Here is a 22,842-nt window from a genome sequence, read left to right as displayed (position 1 = left end):
TAAATTGTGTTTGACTTTTATTTTCAATTTTTTTCTTGATCGACTTTCATTTTCACTTTTTTCCTTGATTGAGTATTATTTTCATAACACTTTATGATTGAGATTTTTTTCAACTTTCTACCATTATCTACTTTTATTCTAAGCGGTTCATATATTCAGAAGATGTCTATTTTGGAGGTGAATGACAAAGAACTTTCTCGAATTGTCTATGATTTTTTGGACATATCGAATTCATCTTCGTTTATCGATAACGATCTAATCGTTTTTTTTTGCTGTACAAAAGTAAAAAAATGCACGTATGTACATACGTGTTTCATTGCGCTTACATAAAAATATTCATATTCTCTTTCTTCTAGCACTCAACAACGAATGCGACATGGCAGAAAAATATTTCTACAGAAAATTGTTATTCTACTTAATATCACTGTCAGTTTTTGACGACCGAACAAAGTATGCTGTTGGTATACTGCAACCATTGTTTATGTGCTCTATGACTTTCTGCTTCAAACTAATCACATGCTCTTTGAGCCCTTTGATCACACCACTCAATTCAATGTTTTCGCCTTTGAGAATTTTTACTTTATCCTCCAGCTTTGAAATGCGTTCCAATTTTCGTTTACGGCACTTCGATGCCGCCACCCGATTTCGTTGACGTTTTCGCTCCAATTTTATCTTCTCCTGACTCTCCATATCGATTGGACTCATTGGCGGTGAATTTGGTACAGTTTGTGGTTCATCTTTTATTGTAACTGGGTAACTATCATCTGCCGAAAGAGAAGAAATGAATAATAAACGTTTAAAAAAAATTTGAAATTATTATAACGTTGAAATATGTATGTGTTAAGCGAAATTCAATAAAATTTAATGTGGCTTTCAATGCGATCATTTGCTTTCATTTTCAATTGCCATGAAAATAAGGATCAAGAAGCCTCCAGCCGAATGTTCAAAAGTGTTGGCCAGATATGCCATATTTATTGAGTAGTGAATGGTCTAAAGTAGAATTTTGCATATATTTATATAAATATACATTCGAATGGTAGATATTGCGTTTAAACTCCCCAATACTCCTGGTATTGCTATCAATTTTTCGTTTTCAATTAAGAAATTTTTTTTTAATACATTGTATCAAAATGCAAAGGATCGAAAGATCTCTTAAAATCAATTGAATTGTTTTATGAAGTTCAGTTGATTTGTTTTCATTATTGGACAACAAATGTTAGAAGTGACACAGGAGACATTTTTTAAGGATCAAGCGTAAAAAAAAGAAAAAAAAAAGATAGTAATAAAACGAGCCGGCGAGCCCATTTTATCACCTAAAGTGTGTGTAATTCTGGAATGTTTGTCCATTTTTCCTAAACGTCGTTTTCTTCACTTCTTTTTCATCTTCTCTGCTTTTTTGTTTTGTCTTATCTTTGTAACGTCGACATTAAAAAAAATCGAGTAGAACATTGCGCATTGATAATGATTCTTCATTTTTGTTTAGGGTCACATTCCATAGCAATAAAACCGAAAAGAATCTGTTGTATTCTCATCTGACCTTCCATTTGTATGTTATACATAGTGTATTGAATGTCGGTCAAATATATTTGTTCATTGTTTCGTTTGAGAAATTTTCAAATTGTTTTTTTTTTATTCACAAAATTAGTAATGATCACAATTTACTTTCTTCTATATTTTCATACTGACACACCATTAGAATTTGTGTCTAAAGATAAGTGAATGGTTTTGAGTCGAGACACATTTGTTTTTAGTCTTATTTCTTTCACTTGAATTTTTTTTTTTTTTTCGATTTGCGAATAATGTTTTTACCTAGGTTTGTGTACGTCACTGATCCACCACTCATACCCACTTTGCTTAGAATGGTCGATGTCGTAGAAGATGTAGTGGTAATGGCTGGATTCGCCACAATGGCACCGGTTGATGTTGTGAATTCGTTTTGTTGTTGTTGTTGTTGCTGTTGATTTTGCTGTTGCTGATGTGATTGTATGTGTAGATGTGCTTTATCGCTGTTTCGTAAGTTATTGAGCGCGTCCACAAATGGTTGCGCATATTCTTCCTGCTCGTTTGTCACTTCCTGAAAATCCAAAAAATTATTCAATTGGTTCAACATTTTATTAGGTATTTTCACAAAAATTTACCTTTATCGTAGTGGGAGCAAACATTCCCAAACCAGGTGTGGGCGTTTGTAATGGATCACTCGACATGATAAATTTTTCGAGGTCGGGTGTGCCCCATTTCAGCATATTTAAATCGGGTGAGGCAAGTACAGCGGATGGGATTTGACAACGTGCCCTTTTACCACTGGGATGTTTATTATTGTTGGCGGCTAAATTTAAATCCAAACTTTCCGGCCGTTTGAGGTTACGTGTTGATCGTGTTTGTGTTGTTGTTGTGGTAGTAGCGGCAGCAACATACTGTCCATTATCGCCGTAAAATGATTCCATATTATTATTCCGATTTTCGTGCATTTTTATCGCTTTCATTAGAGGAGGAGCCTTACTGGTATAAATTAGTGCAATTTTGGGATATTGAAGAGTTTTTGTTTCTATACCAAATGAAAAATAAGGTACACGTTCTGTCTGTATTGATTGTGTTTGTGTCACAGCTGATTGAGGTGAAATTAATCTATAAAAAAAATAATTGAGAAAAGGAAGAAATCGTAAATTTCGTTTTAAATTGTTAATATTAGTAAGTTTATGTATGTGTTTAATGCTTGCGTTTACTAAAGAATTTATTCAATTTGAAGGGGAAAAACAGTATATTTCAAGGGTTATTAGTTTACATCAGGTGGTGAAATATCATTTACTTATATAGCAAAGTTTAAAACATCAAATGCAAATTTTTCAATGCTATTGAAAGCTGCATTACTTACTATCGGAGAATGTCGTTAAAATTCAACTATTATAATATATATCTTTATGGTCACATTATTAATTTTTTAAATTTATTTTATTACATTTTGTTTTATTTTGATGCGATAATACGATTTTGACGTTAATTTTGAGCGCAAGCAAGCGAACACTTTGTATTTTAATTCAAAATCTTGTTGTTGTTCATTTCCAGTTAATATGCTTTGATATTATTTGGTATTTGAGTTCGGGTTTTTTCTCTTTTTTATTGTTGTTGTTGTTGCTGCTGCTGTTTGCTTCTCTCTGTGTGTACGTAAGTTAGTTCGCGTGTATGTTGTATGTATATCATTATAAAGCGGATTTGTATATATTTGGTTTGGCGATGGCTATCCATTATACACTCACGCCTCGCGTTATGCCAAATTGTTTCAAGTGAAGAGAAAAAAACACCAATAACACGATATGCGGCACGACAGAATTGAAGCAAACAACACCACTGTATATATGATCGCAACACACACACAAACTTTGTGAATATTGATTGAAAATGTCAAAAAAGTAAGTAATAAATGGGTTATATATTTTTTGTGGCCGCTTGGTATGTATATTACTCTTTTAATTCCACGTCGACACTGTTATTTGTTTGGTTTTTTTTTTTGCTTTTCGATAATCTATATCTCTCGGTCAATTGTGCCCGTCACTATCATTTCAGCATTCTAGGAGTGAGTTTAAGTCATTTCATTTGGCGCGATTTCATTTAACACTCTCTGTCAACAAAAAAATGCATGCTTCGTAAAATGCCGATTTAATTTTATTGTTAAACTTTTCAGTTATTAAATTCTTTTGATATTGAATTTTCCCTCGTCAAATGAACTTGAGCTAAGCGGCTTAATGGGCGTATGAAATGATTTTTTCTTCTCCACAATATAAGTTGAGGTCAACACGGTCAAATATCGCGCTAAATGTCCAATTTGAAGATTGAATTGGAAGTTTGTATTGGAATTGGCGAAGCAACATACAAACAAAATACACGCACATATCAAATAAATCGCTAAATGAAAACCATCCAGACAAATACAAAAAAAAACTCGCTTTGTAGACGACAAGATGAATTTGGTAGTTAACGTGTGTTATTGACAGAGCGCGCATTCGAAATGTGATCCTTGAATTTATATAATGAATGATCTTTGGATATGTTGGCGAGATTCAACTTGTGATTTGTTTTTATTGTCTAAAAACGTTATTGTTTTTTTTTATTTGTTCTTGGCATTGTCGCGCGCACACATTTTAAAACGTGTATGAAAGAGTGATTTGACTTCATCGCCAGTTTGTTCCGATGCATGCACAAAAACAATGAATGTACTGTTTTTTTACAAACTTTTCTGTCACATTAAAAAAAAAATATTTCCCTCTGTGGCATAGCATTATATGTTTTAATTGCCAGAACATTACTATCGTCTCTGTGTTATACAGTACAGAGTGTTGACAATTTGATTTTTAAATTTCAATCGTGGTATGTTCTGGATTCATACAAACTGTTTTTTTTTTTTTTTTCAAAATCATATCACACAACATTCAGTTCATGTATATTGATATCGTTCATTTCACTCTCTCATTATTCATTTGCTTCCTTCGATAGTGTTGTTGTTATTGTTCAGTGCATTTTTCAAACAACAAGAAAAGCAGCACCTTAAGCATGTAAGAATAAGAAAAAGAGAGAAAGAGCACTCTGTCTGTCTTAGACATTAGGTAGTTTTGAGTTGTTCAGCTACAAGTGGGGTTTCTACGCTGTTTACTTTATTTAGTTCCTTGTGCTATTCGATATCACATGAAGTCTATGCTTTTGTTGTATGTGCGCGTGCATGTATGTGCATGTCCACTACTTCGTTTGTTCGCGCACACATCATGTTCCAAACACTGACACTGTTGTTGTTGTTGTTTTTTTTATATTTATTGTCGCACAAGAACAACAGCACGACAAACACACATACATGAACAAAATGAATAATGAAATAAAATCAACAACGAGAACTATAAAACTCGCACTTTTCAAAGGCACATATGAAGCGCGCGGCTCGCGTTACAAAAGGAATATACGTATACAGAACAAGAAAAAAAATAAATAATACAAAAACGTAAAAAGCAACGAATTCGTTAGTGCGAATTTTCATATTTAATAGCTAATTCCGAGATAAAGTGAGTGTGAGAAAGAGAGACAGAGCGCGAAAAACACACCCAACCCACCAATAAAACGTAAACAAAGAACATTTTGGCTGTCGTCGTTCATTTCATAACTCACAAATGTGGCGAAAAAATTCGTATTTTGTCCAAATGTCATTTTCGGTTGTGCGCGAAATTAATTTATTCACAACGACGTTGAAGATGGAAAGAATGGTTAAAAGGCAGAAAGAGAGAGCGAGACAGAATGAGCAAATATTTTGGAATGTTTACCTTTTTGCAACAATGAACTCTCAATCGACGAGCGCACAAATTGCTGCTATGTGTATTTAGAGTCGAAGCACAATCAAGTGGGTTTATTGTCAAGACACACGAACAACAAGCACTAATTTCATTATCGTTAATTTCGTTCCGTTTCGGGCTCTATTTTCTTTTTATCACACATATACACTGTAATCACCTCTAAAAAAATGTTGATCTTTTACTCCTTTTTTTTCTTTCGTTCAAATCGTTTGCCAAATATAATGTATGTATATATATATTTCGATGATTGGCTGGCCGGTTTGTGTTTAAATTTCGTTCACTTTGTAACTTTCATATAAAAAACTGTATATCTCTTTTTATTTTTTATTCGCTGATTCTCAAGTCACCAAACACAATATTATCATTTCAAAAATTAAAATTCACTACAAACAACAACAAAAAAAAATACTTTTTGTAAATTGTAAAATTCTCAAAAAGGACAGTTCGATATACGAGACGACAAAAACACTAAACCGATTGCAAAATCAAATAACAAAATAATAATATTAAATAAATAAATGAAAAATAACTATCTTTTAATCGTCTCAAACGCACAAAATTTACTGCTGCTATTGCTGCTCCTTCTTTTTGTTTCTTCTTCTTCTTCGTTTTAATTTTTTTCGACGAGTATATATCACTGTTCAATTTGTGGGTACACGGTGTTAGCGCTCTTTTCGTACCAGCAAGAATACACACTGAACGTGTAAGAGAACGAAAAAATAATGTGTACCGAACAGATCAATAGCTAAAATGCGAATGAAGGCAAAATTGTTTTTCGTCGTCGTTTTTACATATGACTCATTTTAGTTAAAAATATTCGATCGCGTCACATTGCCGCAATGTCATTGGTGAATGATGATGTCATGCTATGCGAACGCTGAACGTTCATTGGTTATTTGAGAATGGTTTTGTTTGTATACAGTCTATCGATATATAGGGCTTGTTGTTTGTGTGCGCCTCTCTGTTCACTTGATTTCACGTCGCAATTCATTACAGCAAATGCTCTCTTCACACAGAGCACAGAGAGACCGACCGAACGTACAGACAATGATATAAAGTGAGTGAATGAAACAACCAAGTGTCAAAACGCGCACACTTCAGCTTGTTTTGTTTTACATTTTGCTTACGCATTCTATTTCTTGCTCTCTCTCAATAGTATAGTTTCGAGAATGTACTCTGTGTATTTAAAACAATTCAACTCAAACTATTTGCAGTTGTATGAATAGAATTCTTCTTCTTATTTTTTTTTGTGTATTTTTTCACGCTTCTCTACCTCTCGTTCTCTTTATTTCGTTCTCTTTTTCACTCTCTTCTTCGTTAATTTCAAAACTTCAATCGATAAAATTCAATCGCCGTGTACTGTTGTTGTTCGGGCGGCTAATGCAAATTTTGTATCTACTTGTTGTTGTTTCTGTACTCATTGAGCACTTGAAGAGATAGAGACCCTAGTACAAGTGTGTAATTGAGATTTTTTCCGCACATTTGTATATGCACCAAACCAGGATACATCACATTTTATGCTGAAAATTTCCCGCTCTTTTTATATTTTTACGAAGAAAATGAACAAATATTCAATCAATTCCTTTTATATTTATTTAATAAAAAAAACCTCATTTGTTACTAGAATTTTCATATCAAAGAACGAATATATTTTTTCATAATCATTGCACACATGCTCAACATTATTCATTCATTCAGTCAACGATCGTTTCTGCAATATAAATTCATTCAATGGAATGTTGCTTAAATATTTTTGAATCTTAGTTAGTAAAATAAAATTTAAAGATTTTAAGGAAAATTGTTTTCTATTTTCATCGAGAACATATTTTAACAAAAATGGAATATATATTGGGTATATATAATTAACAATTGAATTCAACGAACTCTCAATTCATATCGAATAATAAGTAAATAATGAATCCGTTCCGTTTGATGTTTGGCGGCAAAACAGAAGAAAAGAAACCGAAGACACGATGTGTGTCACACATTTAATTTAATAATATAATTTATATATTTACATGATATTTCATGTTAGGTTTTTAGATATACGTGTGTGGGTTGAAGTAGTACATGCAACACTGGATGCAACACGTGTTTGGAATTTACAACAAAAGATTTGTCAAAAGCAACTATTGATGTAAGAAAAACAATTTTATGCAAAATGTATGTACTTGTTTACATGTTTAAGATTGAGGGAGGGAATGCCATCAAACACAAGTAGTATACATGCACACAACTGGTTGTTATCGGATTTCCTTGGTAAATCGTTTCGTGGAATCGATGAATGATTGAATCGTGCACACATATACAAATTTTATTTGAAATTAAATTGATGTGTGTTTCGTTTGACCTTGACGATTTACGATACATTAAATACTCCAAAGACGAGAGAGAACACAACCATGATATAACAAAACTCGATTTTATCTACAAATAATTTCGATTGTAAATTAATTTCGCCCTAATGTTACATATTTCTGCAGTTGTGGTTTATTTAAAAAAATATTTTGAATTGTGTCGAAAGATATTTTCAACGAAAATGAGAATGGATTATGTTAAAAGAAAAAAAATCTCCGTTTTTTCGTTCGATTTTTTTTTTCAAATTCTACTTTTGATTTTTTTTTCGGCATAAAATCAAATTATTATAAGAATATGTATAGATAAAACGAAAACTGGCTTCTCCACTTAATGGCATTTCCGTACGTTTTTTTTTCGTTAATATGTTTGTATTGAATGGAGTTGAAAATGTGCATTCCATTCGAAATAGGTTATTTTCGGGCATTCTTGGGAAAAACGCAAAACCGTACGCACGTAAATTTGTTTTGACGCTTTTTCTCTAGAAATTCGGTGACTCATCATATTTATCGGAATCAAGAGACAAAACAACGTCGGCATATTATAAAAATTATCAAAATAATTTAATGTGTTACTAGATTTGTGTGTTTTTATTAGCTTTTATTTATAATTTTTTGAACAGTTAGCCATTTAGTATATTTATTTAAATTTTATTATAATCGATTGTGAAGAAAATCCATGTTTTTTTAGCTTTTGCTAATTGCTAAAAATGTGATCGAAGGTAAGGAGAACCTTTCGGGAGGTATGTGTGGGGGTAAAAAAAATCTATCGCAGCAGAATTTTGAATTTTTCCCCAGGAGGGTGGGGATGCCCCAAATTTTTCAAAAGTTCATCGGATCAAAAAATAAGGACCACAAAGTTGTTCAGAATGACGAGAGAAATTTTTTGGGACCCCTGCCCTCCAAATGCCCTCACCTCTTAAGGGAGTCGGGGGGTCAAAAACCCTTAAGATATGATTTTTTTGACCTGAAACCCCGAAATTCGGAATCAGCGTGAAAAATTACCTTACCAGTAAACATATCGAAGTGTTAAAAAAAGTTTTAAATTTAGGGTGGAACATTTTTGGCATAATTTTATGGCCACTTGGAAAAACATGTCTTATAGTCCCCAGATTCAAGATATTAAGGAATTTTCAACTTACGGTTCCATATAAGACAGCGACTTGAAAGGAATGGAAGTACATTTTACTGGAAAATCATGAAAAATTGCAGTGACCCAATCACCATGAAAACTTGTGAATCTTATTTTCTGACCAAAATAAGTAATATCACCAAGTTTCATGAAATTTCAACCAAAAATAAAGGTGCCTCCCATACAAAACTTTTATTTTTTTTCTTAAAAATAAAAAATCGAAAATGATTTTCATTCCAAATTTACCACGAGATCAAATTTAACCTCACTTTTTTTGAAAATAAAATGCTCGTACTGTTAACACATCACAGCGGACGGCAGTTCGCGCGAGTGACGAAACCACCTTAGTGTGTTGAAAAGTCGACTTGCTATATATCGATGGGAAATAGTATCGTATATTCCCCATACAAATTAATTTTATCGGATCTACGAATACGACATCTGTTAAAAAAGATACCGATTTTTGTTACTACTGTTGCTTTGACACAGCTCAAACGAACTCTTCGGCTATGGCTGTATTACAGATGAACTAATACAAAAGAACACACAGACTCCGATCCTGTGTATGCGTATGTATTGTAAATTTTGCACAAGCAGCTACGATTGACGACTGAGTGCAGAGATTTGTAATACATAAGCATACACAGAATCGGAGTCTGTGTGTTCCTTTGTACGTTTACACGAGCTGTATTAAAACACAACTAGTAACAGAAATCGGCGAGTTTTTTAGTAGATGTCGTATTGGTGGAATCGATAAAGAAAAATCTACGATATTAGCGCTCATTGCTATATATACACGTAACTTCCAAATTCTAGCCTAGAAGGCCTTTAGCCGCGATTGGTGTATGGTTGGGAAGCCATTGGGCCATAGATCAAGCAAAAATATAAAAGTTCGAAAATCGGTCCACCTGTCTTCAAAATATGGTCCTTTCAAGAAAAGGGTCAAAATTCAGTTTTATGGCCATAGATGGCACTAAATGAGGTCGTCGACCCCTGAAACATCGATATTTGAATTCTAGAGCTCAATACCTTTCCAACGACCCTCTAACCGTCAAAATCGATCAATCTTTTCGAAAAATTCCGCATTTTGAAAATTTCATATGATTTTCCTATAAAAGTTATTTGGTATATCTGTCTGTGCGCAATTTTGCGTACTCGATTCTGATCTTTTTGAAAATTTATGTGCTTAAAGAACATAAAAAACTAAGACTTTTTTGTTCTGGCACTTTTCGATTTGGCCGCCATGTTGGCCATGGCCGGCCTCTAAAAGTCACTTTTCGACTTTTTTTCATATGGTCACCAAAGCGCCATGACTTGACACCCCCCGGACATATGCATATCATTGGAAAGGTCTTGAAGTGAGCTATCGAATGGAGCCATTTGCGGTCCAAAAATTTCAATTTGGGTCGGCCAAATTGGCCAAAAACCAAAAAGTTACCGTTTGGCCGGACACATAATGGTCATTAGCTCGAAAACTAGCCTTTCTTGGTCACTTGAAAATTTCACTGATTTTTAGGCCAAAGTGTAAGCTTTGAAATGCCGCATAGCTTATATCCCTAAAAATTCTTGTCTTCACGATATGGCCTTTGGTAGTGCGAATATGGCCAAAAATGACAAAAAATGTTACTTGTAACATTTGAAGTATTTTATGAGCCAAAATGTACTCCAATGAATCTGTAAATATGCTCTGTGACTAGCCAAACAAAATTGAACAAAATATCGACCGTTTTGGAAGGCTATTCTACCAAAAATCGGCTAAATTTACCAAAATTCGAATTTTCACAAAAATGTCTAGATGTATGAAATATGAAATTTTAACAACAAATAACTACATGATTGATGGTCTCCTCGCATAAGATCGATAAAATACTGAATCTTATGCCCCCTCCCACCAGGCCAGAAGGTGGACTGGCTACAGGACATATCTTCCCCGGTTACAATTTCCCCAAATTTCGGTCATAATTTCCCAAATTTTTAAAAAAATATCTGGGGAAATTATAGCCATTCAGTTTTGGATATAATTTCTCCATCAGTTTGGTAATATTTTCCCCGGGAAATTACGTCCAAACCGAATTGGAAATAGTCTCCCCGGGTTTTTGGCCATAATTTCCCGAAAATAAAATATTTTTCTTGGGGAAAATATGACCAAATTTAAAAAGGAATTATTTTCTTCAATATTTCGGACATAAATTCCCCACAAAAAAGACAAAATATTTCTAGGTATTTCTATTAAACATGGCTTTTTATGATTTCTTGAGGCTACGTGTTTTATTGTACTTCACTATGATATACACTGAAAAATTCTCAAATTTTTCGAAAAATAATTTGAAGTGATTTTGATAACAAACAAAAAAATTCATTTTTGACACGAGAAAACCGAATCTGACATTTATTTTGAGATACAACCAATTTTTGATACACTTTTCATATAAAAATCACAAAAAAACGAAAATTTTATATGGGAAATGTGTTTCACTTTGATCCAAATTACTTCAAACTTTTCAGGATCTTATTTTTTGGTAAAAAAAAATCTTTGCAAAGTTTCACGTTTTTACTTCATCATACAGACATAGTTCCCATACAAAAATCCAATTTTTTGGGGATTTTAATATGAAGTTTTGAGATTTTTATATAAGTGGAAAAAAAGTGATTAAGTTACTATTGACTATAAGTGACTATAGTTAGCTGACTGTTTTTACAGTCAATAGTCCTGGGTTTGACACAGAAAGGAAAGGTATTTATTTTTCAAAACAGTTATCATAGTCGTGTATCTATGACCATCCTACAGAGATTATGGGGGTACGATTTTTGATTCTCGTAAAAATATCAAAATTGAACCACTCTAATGTAATTTTATTTATGCAGAAAACAATAAATATGTGTATTTAAGTGCAGATTTTTATAATTTAGTGTTATTTTATGATGAAAAATCGATGGTTCAATATAGTTTTCTGACATAAAGCAAAAAAAAAAGTTACTTGTTGGAGTGGCTCTTGGTCTATACCGGAAAATTTAAATTTACCAAAATGTGACCTTTTTCAAATATTATCCAAACTAGTATGGCGTTTTTAAAAAAAGCGGTACATTTAAGTACATTTTTAAATTATTTCTCTAGATTTTTTTTCGAATTTTGGCCACAATTTCTTCCATTTTTTGAAAAAAATGTATGGAGAAATTGTATCCATTTAGTTTTGGATGTAAATTCTCCATCAGTTTGGTAATATTTTCCCCGGGAAATTACGTCCAAATCGAATTGGAAATAGTCTCCCTGGGTTTTTGGCCGCAATTTCCCGAAAATAAACTATTTTTCTTGGGGAAAATATGACCAAATTTTAAAAGGAATTATTTTCTTCAATATTTCGGACATAAATTCTCCATTAGATTTGTATGGGGGAAATTGTAACCGGGGAAAATATGACCGGTCACCAGGTGGACTATCGTCGGGAGAGGTGCATGCGGTTAGTCACAAATGAAATTAAAAGAAATCTACAAAAATGTTAGTATAAATGGCAAACTATGCAAAAGGTCATGCAAAAATGGCCATTATTTTCATACAGTCACTGTGGGACCTATACTTGACATAACCAGGACATATGCATATTCGTTGAAAGGTCTTAAAGTAAGCTCTCAAGTGGTGTCAATTGCGACTTAAAAATTCATGTGGGGGTGGCCAAATTGGCAAATCAACCAAAAATTGACCGTTGACCGCACACATAAGGGGCATTTTTCGAAAAAGACTGCATATATTCTCTTGAAAATTTCATCAATTTAAGCCTCAAGTCAAAGATAAAACAATATGCATACCACATACCACTGAAAAATACCTCTGTTCCTCATTATGATCCATAACTTTTATAAATTTGGTCCAAAAATAACCTAAAAATCCATATTTTCATTGTATTTGAAAAATATTCAAATTCATGTGTCTTGAATCTTTAACTTGGAAAATAGCGCTTACAAAACTATTGATATCAAATAAAAAACCTCTATCAAGGTGAAGAACGAGTGACGAAACCAAAATTTGAAACACAAAATTTCTGATATCAATTTTGTAACGAAAATAGTTGGTAGATATATTTTCTGTGTACTGTGAATATTAGCTTAATATACATTTGTATATTCGGAAGTATGGTCGGCACCAAATCACTGTTATCGTTGTGGTAATGTTGCATCCATCCTAAGCTTCAAAACTTCCAAAGAACGCAATCAAATCATATCCAAAGCTGTGCCCAACAATGAACGTGTTATATACCACAGCAAAAAGTAAGACCGTACTTTCTTTAATGTACTTTTTTGGTATAAATGTTGTCCAAGTTTAACTAAGACATATACCACCCATTCAATGTGAATTAGTTTCGATCAATGTTAGTTTCTCTTCTCTTTGTTATATTTGATGCCAATCGGGCGCACGTTTTAAAAGCACCATACACCAACACACACACACACACACATATTAATAAACAGATTTAGAAATTACCGAAAAATCATCACCGACTGGCTAGGAATTTCAATTTAAATGGTTTTGTAAAACAAACTAGCTATACTAAAGTAATTCGGAAAATTGAATGTTTTGATGAAAAAGAAAAATGAACAAGAATTAGAAACAATAGAAGTAAATAAAAGAATCATATAGATATGGGAAAATACGTCCGTAGCACGTAGATGTATGCTTACTTACAATTTTGACGTTTTTTATCTTTCCCTTTTTTACGCGTCTTTTCTTCGTATCGCTTCAGTTGATTACATTATCGCCAATAACTAGTCGCTTTCAGTATTTTGACATTAAACATTTATTTTTCTTATTCGAATTGCATGGGTGACAAGTTATAATCAATATGTGGGCAGGATTATAGAAAAATGAATCCGCTTTGCATGCGCGTGAATGAAACAGCATCAGTAAAACCTGAAAAACAATCCTGAACGAAAATCAACACTAAAATAAAGAGTCCAAACGCAAAAATTAGCTTGAAAACAGTTGTATTTTGATTTTTCCAATATAATATATATTTTTTTCATTTATAAGCCTTATTCAATAAAACATAATTACATTAATTTTCTGTTCTTTGCATCGATTTCGAATTAAACCAATTTTGATTTTTGATCAATTTCTCAATTTTCTTATTTTCATTTAAATAAATTGTTTTAATTTGCACTGGTTGCGGATAAAATTCCGTATCATTAATATATTTAATATATAAATACCAAGCCGATCATGCTTAATGTATGCAACATTATTCATTTTATGAAAAATTGATAAATAAATGACGTTATTGTTTTTGCAAATTATTTTTACTTCGATAAGAAATGTGTCAACATTTCTATTTTTAAATCGCGGGACAGAAAAAAACACGATTAATTTTTTGAAATTAAAAAAACAACAACAAAAAATCAATATAATACAATAGAACCCACTGCCTTGAGAAAAGGCCAAGATATCTAATAATTATTATCTCTACAAATTTGCCATATTGATGTGTCATTGGTTTGAAAAATCTACTATTTTCCTATTTTATTTTAAAACAAAGAACGCGATTCAAGTTGTAACTCTTATTTTGTTGTTGAAAGTCAGTCTGGAGAGTCACATGATAGTGATAATTTGTGACCTTTTTTAATTATATATTGAGACGGCCTACTATTTCATATTCGATTATTATTAAAATTAATTATTCTTTGTCCAGTTTTTTTTTCTAAATACACACCAAACAATAGTGCTTCCCGAATTCGAAATTTAATAATACGTTTTTGCAAAATGTAACATATATTCTTTTCATAACACTGGAAATATTTGTCATCAACCAACTTTTTTGCTTTCAATCGGAATTACTGAATTTCCAATGTAAAAATACAGACAAAAAAAACACTAGTATTAGAATTGTTTACCAACAGTTATACCAACACATTTAAACAATTCTACAACTAGTGCTTTTTTGTGTTTGGGGAATTTTAATTAATAATTTTTCTGTAATTTTCCTTCATTTAAATAATTTTAACTTTTTTGTCAAATTTTACATATTTCTTTTTATTTCTGCTTTCTTAATTGCATAGACTGAATTACAACACGTTAACAAAATTTAATATCTTCTCGAATTCCCGATTCAAATAAAGTGAAATGTGTTTCCAATAATTCATTAAACATAATCAAAAAGGATATTGTATTTTTGCAATTAAAATATACTTTATAATTTTATTTTTTTTATAACAGAAAAAAATCCAACATTTTTTTACTATTTGGAGCGTTTTTGCCTATTCGTGCGTGTTTTTGTTTCATTCATATACATTAATACAAATACATGATTTTCTTGTTTTATTTTACTTTATGGATTTCGAATATTTTTTGTTACATCCTCTCAAATTGAGTTCGGAATAAAAAACTGAAATATGTGAAGAAATAAGCAATGCATTTTTTATAAAAAGAGTCTGCTCATAAGTATACATAACTACGACATATATATATATGTCTCGAATATTTTATTTCTTATTTTATATTTATATTATAACTGCGAAAAACTTTGTTATTATCGTCTTATTATGTTATAATTATATTATGTGATTAATAAATGTTTAGCTCAAATTTTTTCATAAATTTTGTTTGTTTTAGAATACGTGTAGAATTATATTAGTATGGTTGTTCATCAGGTCATTTTTGCGCGGTGAAAACGTAGAAAATATTATTTTAAAGAACGGTCAACGGGAACGGAAGAAAATGCAGATGTAAATGTGGTGTGGATGTGTCAATTGGCGGCACTGCTTGCCCACAAACAGCAGCTTTCAAAAATTTACCATGTGCATGAATAAATACACGCATATATGTGTTGATAAATAAACATGTAATATGTGTTTCATATTGATGCGTAAGAATGGCGTTTTAACCTTCTCTAATCTATGATTTTCACTATGGCAGAAATCATATATAAGTCCATTTGTTTTATTATCTTCCGGTGAAAATGTTTATCGAATTTGTTCCAGTCCTTTTGCGAATTAGTCTTGCTGAAACTGAAAAATAACGGGATGTTGTTTTGTTCATATGAGAAAATTTTGAGAAATTGGTTAGCCTTTCTCTTGCTTTTCACTCTCACTCACATTCTTTGTTGTGAAAAAACGTGAGTGCGATAGTGAAAAACGTCTCAAAAGAATGAAATGAAATCTTCAAGGCAAATCCTTATTCTTACCATTACTGTCTTGTGGTGTCAACGGTCGCTCTAATACTTTTTGTATTGTTCGTATCCATTCGTCACGTTCAATTTCGGTAGCGCACGATAAATTGTAGACACGTTCCGGCGTAAACAATGTAAAGTTAAAGCTATATCCTTGATTTTTTGCATTTGAAGGCACACCAATTCGTATGCTATAACCATCCAAATTATTACCTAAAAATATTTCGCCTATTGGAGAAAGTAAAAAAAAAACATTATTTTTAATAACAAAAAATTATAAAGAACAATTAAATTGGTGCACGTTCACTTCTTTAGTTGCTTCGATTTTTCTGTTACGCAGCATTTCTGCACTTTTTGCATCCGGATTGAGATGGACATCAAAGAAGCAAAAAAAGAAGGAGTGAAAATGCACAAATGTTCATTGATTCAATTTAATCGTTCTTTATATTATATAATGAAAAGAACATGAAAAATCATTTCAAATAAATTCGTGTTAATCATGCCTTTAGGGTACGCGTCCAGTGGGTCGTCATGGTACATTAATTTTCGATTGTCTAATGTAAACCAGCGACGTTTATATCCATCCGACTGACGAGGTCCTGTTTTAAAAATCCACCCTTCTTTGGCAAAATCATGACTCAGTAGACCAATTAAATCCGATTCACTAGCACTTGGAAATGCAACTTGCAAACGATGCAATTTGGCACAACGGATTGCCATATACCAATTATTTATCACTTCAGCATCATCATGGTAGACGAAAATATGTCGCGTGGAACCGTCTTTTAAAAATGTGATTTGCATTGAATTTGAATGTTCAATTTTTGCCGGTGCGAATGCAACATTCAATTCAGAAATGCGTAATACAGCCTTTGGTTCTTTGCTCTCTTTTACATGATAACGAAGTGTGTCATCCGATTCTGATAAAATAAATTTACGTAATTGGTATCGATGATCTTCTTTGCCTTTTTTCATTAAAAAACCCTCCATATAACCGGACGTATAGCTCGGTCGTTCGATATGACAAAATTCCATACGTTCATATTTTGCGCGTATCCATTGCTCCAATAAAACCCTATTTAAATTGATTTAAGAAAAAGCAAAAAAAGGACACGATTAAAAATGTGTTGCAACTGTTGAATCATAAAATAGAAACTTATCACAATGAGATCTTCTCAACCGAATAAATGAACACACAATCGCGTGTCGGTGCGTTTTTTCTTGACAATTTTATAAGCACGCGTGCTCATATTACACGTTTACGATTAAGCGATATGATATTAATTGAAATCGCTCAGTATCTCACAAAGACACAATTAATAAAAACTATATAACCATCGCATTTTGAAATTTAGACACTTAAAAAAAATATAATATTGAACACTCGATTCAACAACATCATATTTCATTTTACAAAGACGGATCAAAATCCACAAAAATCGTAATTCCAGACAATATTGTACTGAATTCAATAATATTTCATTCATTCGTTCATTATGTTTCTGGCTATAAACAAACAAAAACAATAACAATAATTATAATCATTGATCATGAAAAAGTGTATATTTTTGTTTCTTACGATTTCAAAATTGATACGTCAAGTGGGACGATGTTGATAAAAAAAGTGCGTATTATTGTCACCCATTTCGCTTTTTTAAATTGTGTGGGAATAAAGGTGGAAATATAGAAACGAACTTTCAATAACACATGCTGATAAAGTGCAGCCTTAAAAACGCAACATTGAGCCTAAAACGGTCTAAAACAAAACCATTTACCGCAGTATAATTTATGTTACATTTTTGAAGATTCATTTTTGGCAGATTTCAATTTTTCGAGGTTTGTTTTTGTATTCCCATTTTTATTCTCGCCGAATTAAAGATATCATAGGCGTTACACATTTACGCATAATTCTTGGTGCCTTTAAATAATTTATAAAATATTTGGTGGGCCTAGAAATTCGTCATAAATCATTGTGCTTCATTTTCACTATATGTTCGCAATAAGTTGTCCTTGATTTTGTGTATATTATTTATTTGATTAAAAATGACCATGAAACAGAACTACTTTATGATTAGTTTTTTAGTTAAAGTAAGAAAATACTTTTTCAAACAATTACTTTCATCATAAAATTAAAAAATTGAGATTTATAAAATATCGTTAAAAGAAATTAATTTAAAATATATCAAATATTGACTAAACACATGATTAACAGATGGTTAGTACCTCAAGTACCTTTTTTTGCAATTATTTCTTCGAACAAATATTTTTGTTAACATAAAATGAAGTTGGAGTAAAATCGTTTTTACTTACTGTGGGTCATTTTCGGTGGGTCGTCGATAGCACGCAGGAACGCGTTGTTCATATTTTTGTCGCGCTTTATAGTTTCCAACCTCTTTCATGCGTTCGATTTCACTGTCTCTGAGGGTGAATCAGAAAATAAAAAATGGAAATTGTTAAAATTAATCAACATATAACGGAAAAATAACCGAACATTTGTATCAGTATGTGTACTTTGGCCATGTTAATGTGGGGTACGAAAAACATTTGTTAGCAACAAATCTGACTTTACGGAGTGATTGGGGGTTGCGAGAGATAGGCTGGTATTGTTTCTAAGGGATATTCGTTCATCGGTACCCCTAAGGGGTATGGTATGCACACATTTGTTAGCTTGATAACTCTTTCGCCAGAGACGTAAATCAAAGTTTGAAATGTGTAATGGGGTCTTTTTTGGCACTATAAAACAGAATCACCCAGTACAAATCCGTCGAACAAGTCGACGACAGCGATTTGACAGGTGGACCACGCGAGAAACTTATCAATCCCTATTAACAAAACTACACTTGACAGTTATTGTATTGAATTTTGTACGGGATTTATTTATTTATTATATAAATATAAAAAAAAAACAATGTGAAATGTGAATAAAAAAGATAAAAAATTAATGTCGTGACGAATTATGTGAAAAAATAAATATTATATTTCAATTACTCAGCGGAAAGTATGCTTGAATACGCATATACCGCTGCAAAGCGGTACCAATATATACAAACACATAAAGGTCGACCCGTTTTAGATAACATTTCTATTTTTTACACCTAATGATGGCTCATTATTTTTGTTTTTATTTTATTAATAAAACTAAATTAAAATTAAAAAATGTAAGTTTTTTTACGAATGCGATTGCGTGGTTTCATTGCTCTGCTGTTCAGCAGCAGCAGGAACATATGGAGGTTAGGTGTCCTCCTGAGTCAATTTTATTGTATTATTTTTTTGTTGTTCGTTTATTTAATGCACGTTTGAAAAATTAACAAAAAACAAATGAGGAAAATTGATTTATTGTTTTATTTTATTTAAAATATTTTCATTTATAAGTTTCATCGTTGTTCCAAATTTTCTGATATTTGTATCAAATGTGGAACAAAAGAGTATCATATAGCGAACAGAAAATTTGAAACAACGATGAAACTTATAAATGAAAATATTTTAAATAAAATGAAACAATACATCAATTTTCCTAATTTGGTTTTTGTTAATTTTTCAAACGTGCATTAAATAAAAGAACTACAAAAAAATAATACAATAAAATTGACTCAGGAGGACACCTAACCTCAATATATTCCCAGTGATGGTTTTTTCCTATCTGAATAGCGCTAGCTATTCGCAGCGTCTGAACAGCATTGCTGCCCAGATGCTGAATCGAAGCGGTTGCCGCACGCGTTTTGTACCACACAACATATTGTCATATAGTCTAAGTAACCAGTGAGCTCACAGAGTATGATACACTAATACCATAGTCAGCATACAAACGCATGTCGAACAGAGAACGAACGCGAACGTATATGCTCTGTGTGGTACAAACGAAGTGTGTTGCGCGTGCGGCAACCGCTACGATTCAGCATCTGGGCAGCAATGCTGTACAGGCGCTGCGAATAGCTAGCGCTATTCAGATAGGAAAAAACCATCACTGTATATTCCTGCTGCTGCTGCACAGCAGAACAATAAAACCACGCAATCGCATTCGTAAAAAACTTACATTTTTTAATTTGATTTCAATTTTAATTTAGTTTTATTAATAAAATAAAAACAAAAATGATGAGCCGTCATTAGGTGTAAAAAATAGAAATGTTATCCAAAGTGAGTCGACCTTTGTATGTTTGAATATATTGGTACCGCTTTGCAGCGGTATAGACGTATGAAATCACACTAGCCGCTGAGTAATTGAATTATAATATTTATTTTATTACATAATTCGTTACGATATTAATTTTTTTTATCTTTTTTGTTCACATTCACATTCTTTTTATATATTTCTAAATAAATAAGTCTCCAACAAAATGTAATACAATAATTAATATATAACTTGCTTGACAGCAGATTTCGATAGGGACAACTAATGACATTTGTGATTTGACATCTCGGTCACGGTTTGGCCTGTCTGAACAGAATCTTGTATGTTCAATATCTTTCAGAAAATAAATATTCGTCCGGTAAAGAAATGTAGAAACAGTGCGGAAAAGTTAGACTAACGAATGTAAGTTCCTTTTTATTTGATACGCACGATGCCATTTCTTTGTTAAAATCACGTTTTCCTTTTTAATACAATTTGGGCAAGTGTGATATCGTGCTTTCAGTTGGCGCTATGATATTTTCATTGGTTTAATTCAATTGCTAAGACTGCTACACATATATTGTTGCACGTATTTGTGTGGAATTTTTGTCGTTCGCTTCATACACAATTTTTGGCAACGTAATACAACGTTCGAAAAAAATAATAATAAAGCAAAAATGATCCAAACTTACTCCCATCGATCCATCTTAAGATGCTTGACTTTCGATATATGCGCACCGATACTGCGATGAACTGAAGCGCATCTTGTGCACAAAAAAATGCCTATATTGTAAACTGTGAACAAAAATAGTTTTTTTTTAAAATAGACTTTTTATAAAAGCTACTGATTGAAGAATTTTGATTATACATACCGGCCCACTCAACACCTAGTTCAAATAATTGATTACACATCAATAATAGTTCCATAAATTGAATAGATTCAAAGTTTTTTGTATTATGAGAAGATGGCGTCAGTTGTGTACCGAGAAAAAAAAACAAAAAGAAAAAAGAAAAGGTTTCCATTAGTAACATCAACATAAAACGTATTATTATTATTATTTCTTGAAAAAAATAGTTTTAATATATTTTTGATTGTAGAGGATAACTTGGAATTTAAATTTTATGACATCAATATGTTGGTCGAATCAATTGTGGTGGTTACTAAATTTGATTCTTAAAAATAAATTGAATTCGAAAAAATTCGGATATTGACCCTATATCAACTAAGAGTGCTTTAAAGCATCCATCATAAAATTCTGCCAATACGTAAAACATTTTTACCTTCAAACTATTATGGAGGCTTGTAGTCAACACTTCAATTTTCATTTTGAGTCATTACCGAACTCAATCTGACGTTTCGTCTGGTTTCACGAGTAATTTTAGTGTGAAAATTCATAGCGTGCAGACAAAAAACTATTCTCTCTATTTTGAGTGATAGAGGGTTAAATATGCCCACTTCAACGTCAAATTATAATGAAAATGAATGTGCTTTGAAATCCGAAAGTGAATTTTATTTTATTTCAACGACCAAATTCATTTTTTTAACTCATAAGGCATAGAAAATGCTGCAAGTACATAATGTTGAATTCACTTCAATGAGATAAAATAAACGCTCTATAATTTTCTTTCAATATGTTTCAAGTTGTTTATTAAAGAGAAGTAAATGTAGCTTCAAATAATTGTAAAAGATGTATTTTTTCTGTTTAAAATTCAAAAGTGAAAAAATTTGAATGCCATAAATTTCATTTCACAAGCTAAAATTGAAAATATTTTTCTTTCTACCGTTTCCTCTATTGTGTACAAAAAAAAGAGAGAGAAATAAAGAAGATGAATAAAAAGCATTTTTGACGAGGCAGACATTCGGGTATTCTTATCGTTATTGTGATTCATTACATTAGGCGACACGCGCCTTTTTTCATTCCTTTTTTTATTTCTTATTCTCGAATTTCGCGCCTCGTTTTTTTTATCTTCCATTTTTTTTCTGATGAAAATGGGTTATTCGAAGAAATCAACGTTGGAATTAGATGTATTTTGATAAAAGCAAAAAAAAAAAATGTTTTGTCTTCGCGTGTCGTTTGTTTGAAAATTTCCTCGTTGATTCGGTCGATACTGCGAATAACTGCCGCAAAAATGGAACAAAAACAACAAATAAAAAAGAAACATAAGCTATGGAATCAAATCAATATCATCTTTTTACGCAAATGGAAACATTCGGAATTTTCTCTAAGCATTGAAATATGAATCGTTGCGGCGAAACAGTAGCTCTTATTTTTCTCCAAATAATACTGCAACATGAAGTTTTTTTCACACGGTTTATTTGTTGTAATACAACAAATAAACTATTCATAAAAAAATTTATGTTGCAGTATTATTCGGAGAAAAATAAGAGCTACTCTTTCGCCGCAACGATTCATATATCAATGCAAATAAATTGGACAAGCAAATTGCTTTGTATAAAGGCATATCAGAGAGAATGAATAGACAAATGAATGGATAAAATTAAAAGGTATATTCTTTTTTTATATTCGGTACAAATTGCACTCAAAATGCATATAATCGTTGTTGATCAAAACAACACATTTATTCGAACCCAAATACTCTGAGAATGCCAACATCTATGGAATTATCTATACGTTTATACGGTTTATACTCAAGTATGTTTTACCGAATATACTATAAATAGATGAATATATGCTGCATATATGCGTATAAACCACATACAGGGTGTCTCAAATAATAGGCTCGTTAGAAAAATTTTAAAATT

At 31.8% G+C, this 22,842-nt stretch overlaps 2 protein-coding genes across 3 annotated transcripts; both read right to left on the bottom strand.

The window, feature by feature from the left end:
- Positions 1-45: 45 nt before the first annotated feature.
- Positions 46-6,097, bottom strand: LOC116350146 (transcription factor AP-1). The gene is made up of 4 exons (XM_031781880.1): positions 5,301-6,097; positions 2,139-2,625; positions 1,810-2,074; positions 46-764 (listed from the first exon to the last, which is right to left on the bottom strand). The coding sequence occupies exons 2-4, from the start codon at positions 2,481-2,483 to the stop codon at positions 412-414; spliced, it is 963 nt and encodes a 320-aa protein (XP_031637740.1). The 5' UTR covers positions 2,484-2,625; positions 5,301-6,097; the 3' UTR covers positions 46-411.
- A 7,747-nt stretch (positions 6,098-13,844) lies between these two features.
- LOC116350147 (arf-GAP with dual PH domain-containing protein 1-like) lies at positions 13,845-21,610 on the bottom strand. Of its 2 annotated transcripts, XM_031781882.1 has the most exons (7): positions 21,360-21,610; positions 20,951-20,965; positions 20,771-20,873; positions 18,281-18,388; positions 16,474-17,045; positions 15,986-16,198; positions 13,845-15,809 (listed from the first exon to the last, which is right to left on the bottom strand). In XM_031781882.1, exons 3-7 carry the CDS (start codon positions 20,782-20,784, stop codon positions 15,745-15,747), a joined length of 972 nt encoding a protein of 323 aa, XP_031637742.1. In that variant the 5' UTR covers positions 20,785-20,873; positions 20,951-20,965; positions 21,360-21,610; the 3' UTR covers positions 13,845-15,744. The 2 variants fall into 2 exon arrangements, with proteins under 2 accessions (XP_031637742.1, XP_031637741.1); XM_031781881.1 differs by lacking the exon at positions 21,360-21,610 and having other exon boundaries at positions 20,951-21,088.
- Between the last annotated feature and the right edge of the window lie 1,232 nt (positions 21,611-22,842).

Source organism: Contarinia nasturtii, unplaced genomic scaffold (assembly GCF_009176525.2).
Source record: "Contarinia nasturtii isolate CC-2019 unplaced genomic scaffold, AAFC_CNas_1.1 Cnas_scaffold_3747, whole genome shotgun sequence".
NCBI lineage: Eukaryota > Metazoa > Arthropoda > Insecta > Diptera > Cecidomyiidae > Contarinia > Contarinia nasturtii.
This window is presented reverse-complemented; position numbering and strand designations above follow the sequence as displayed.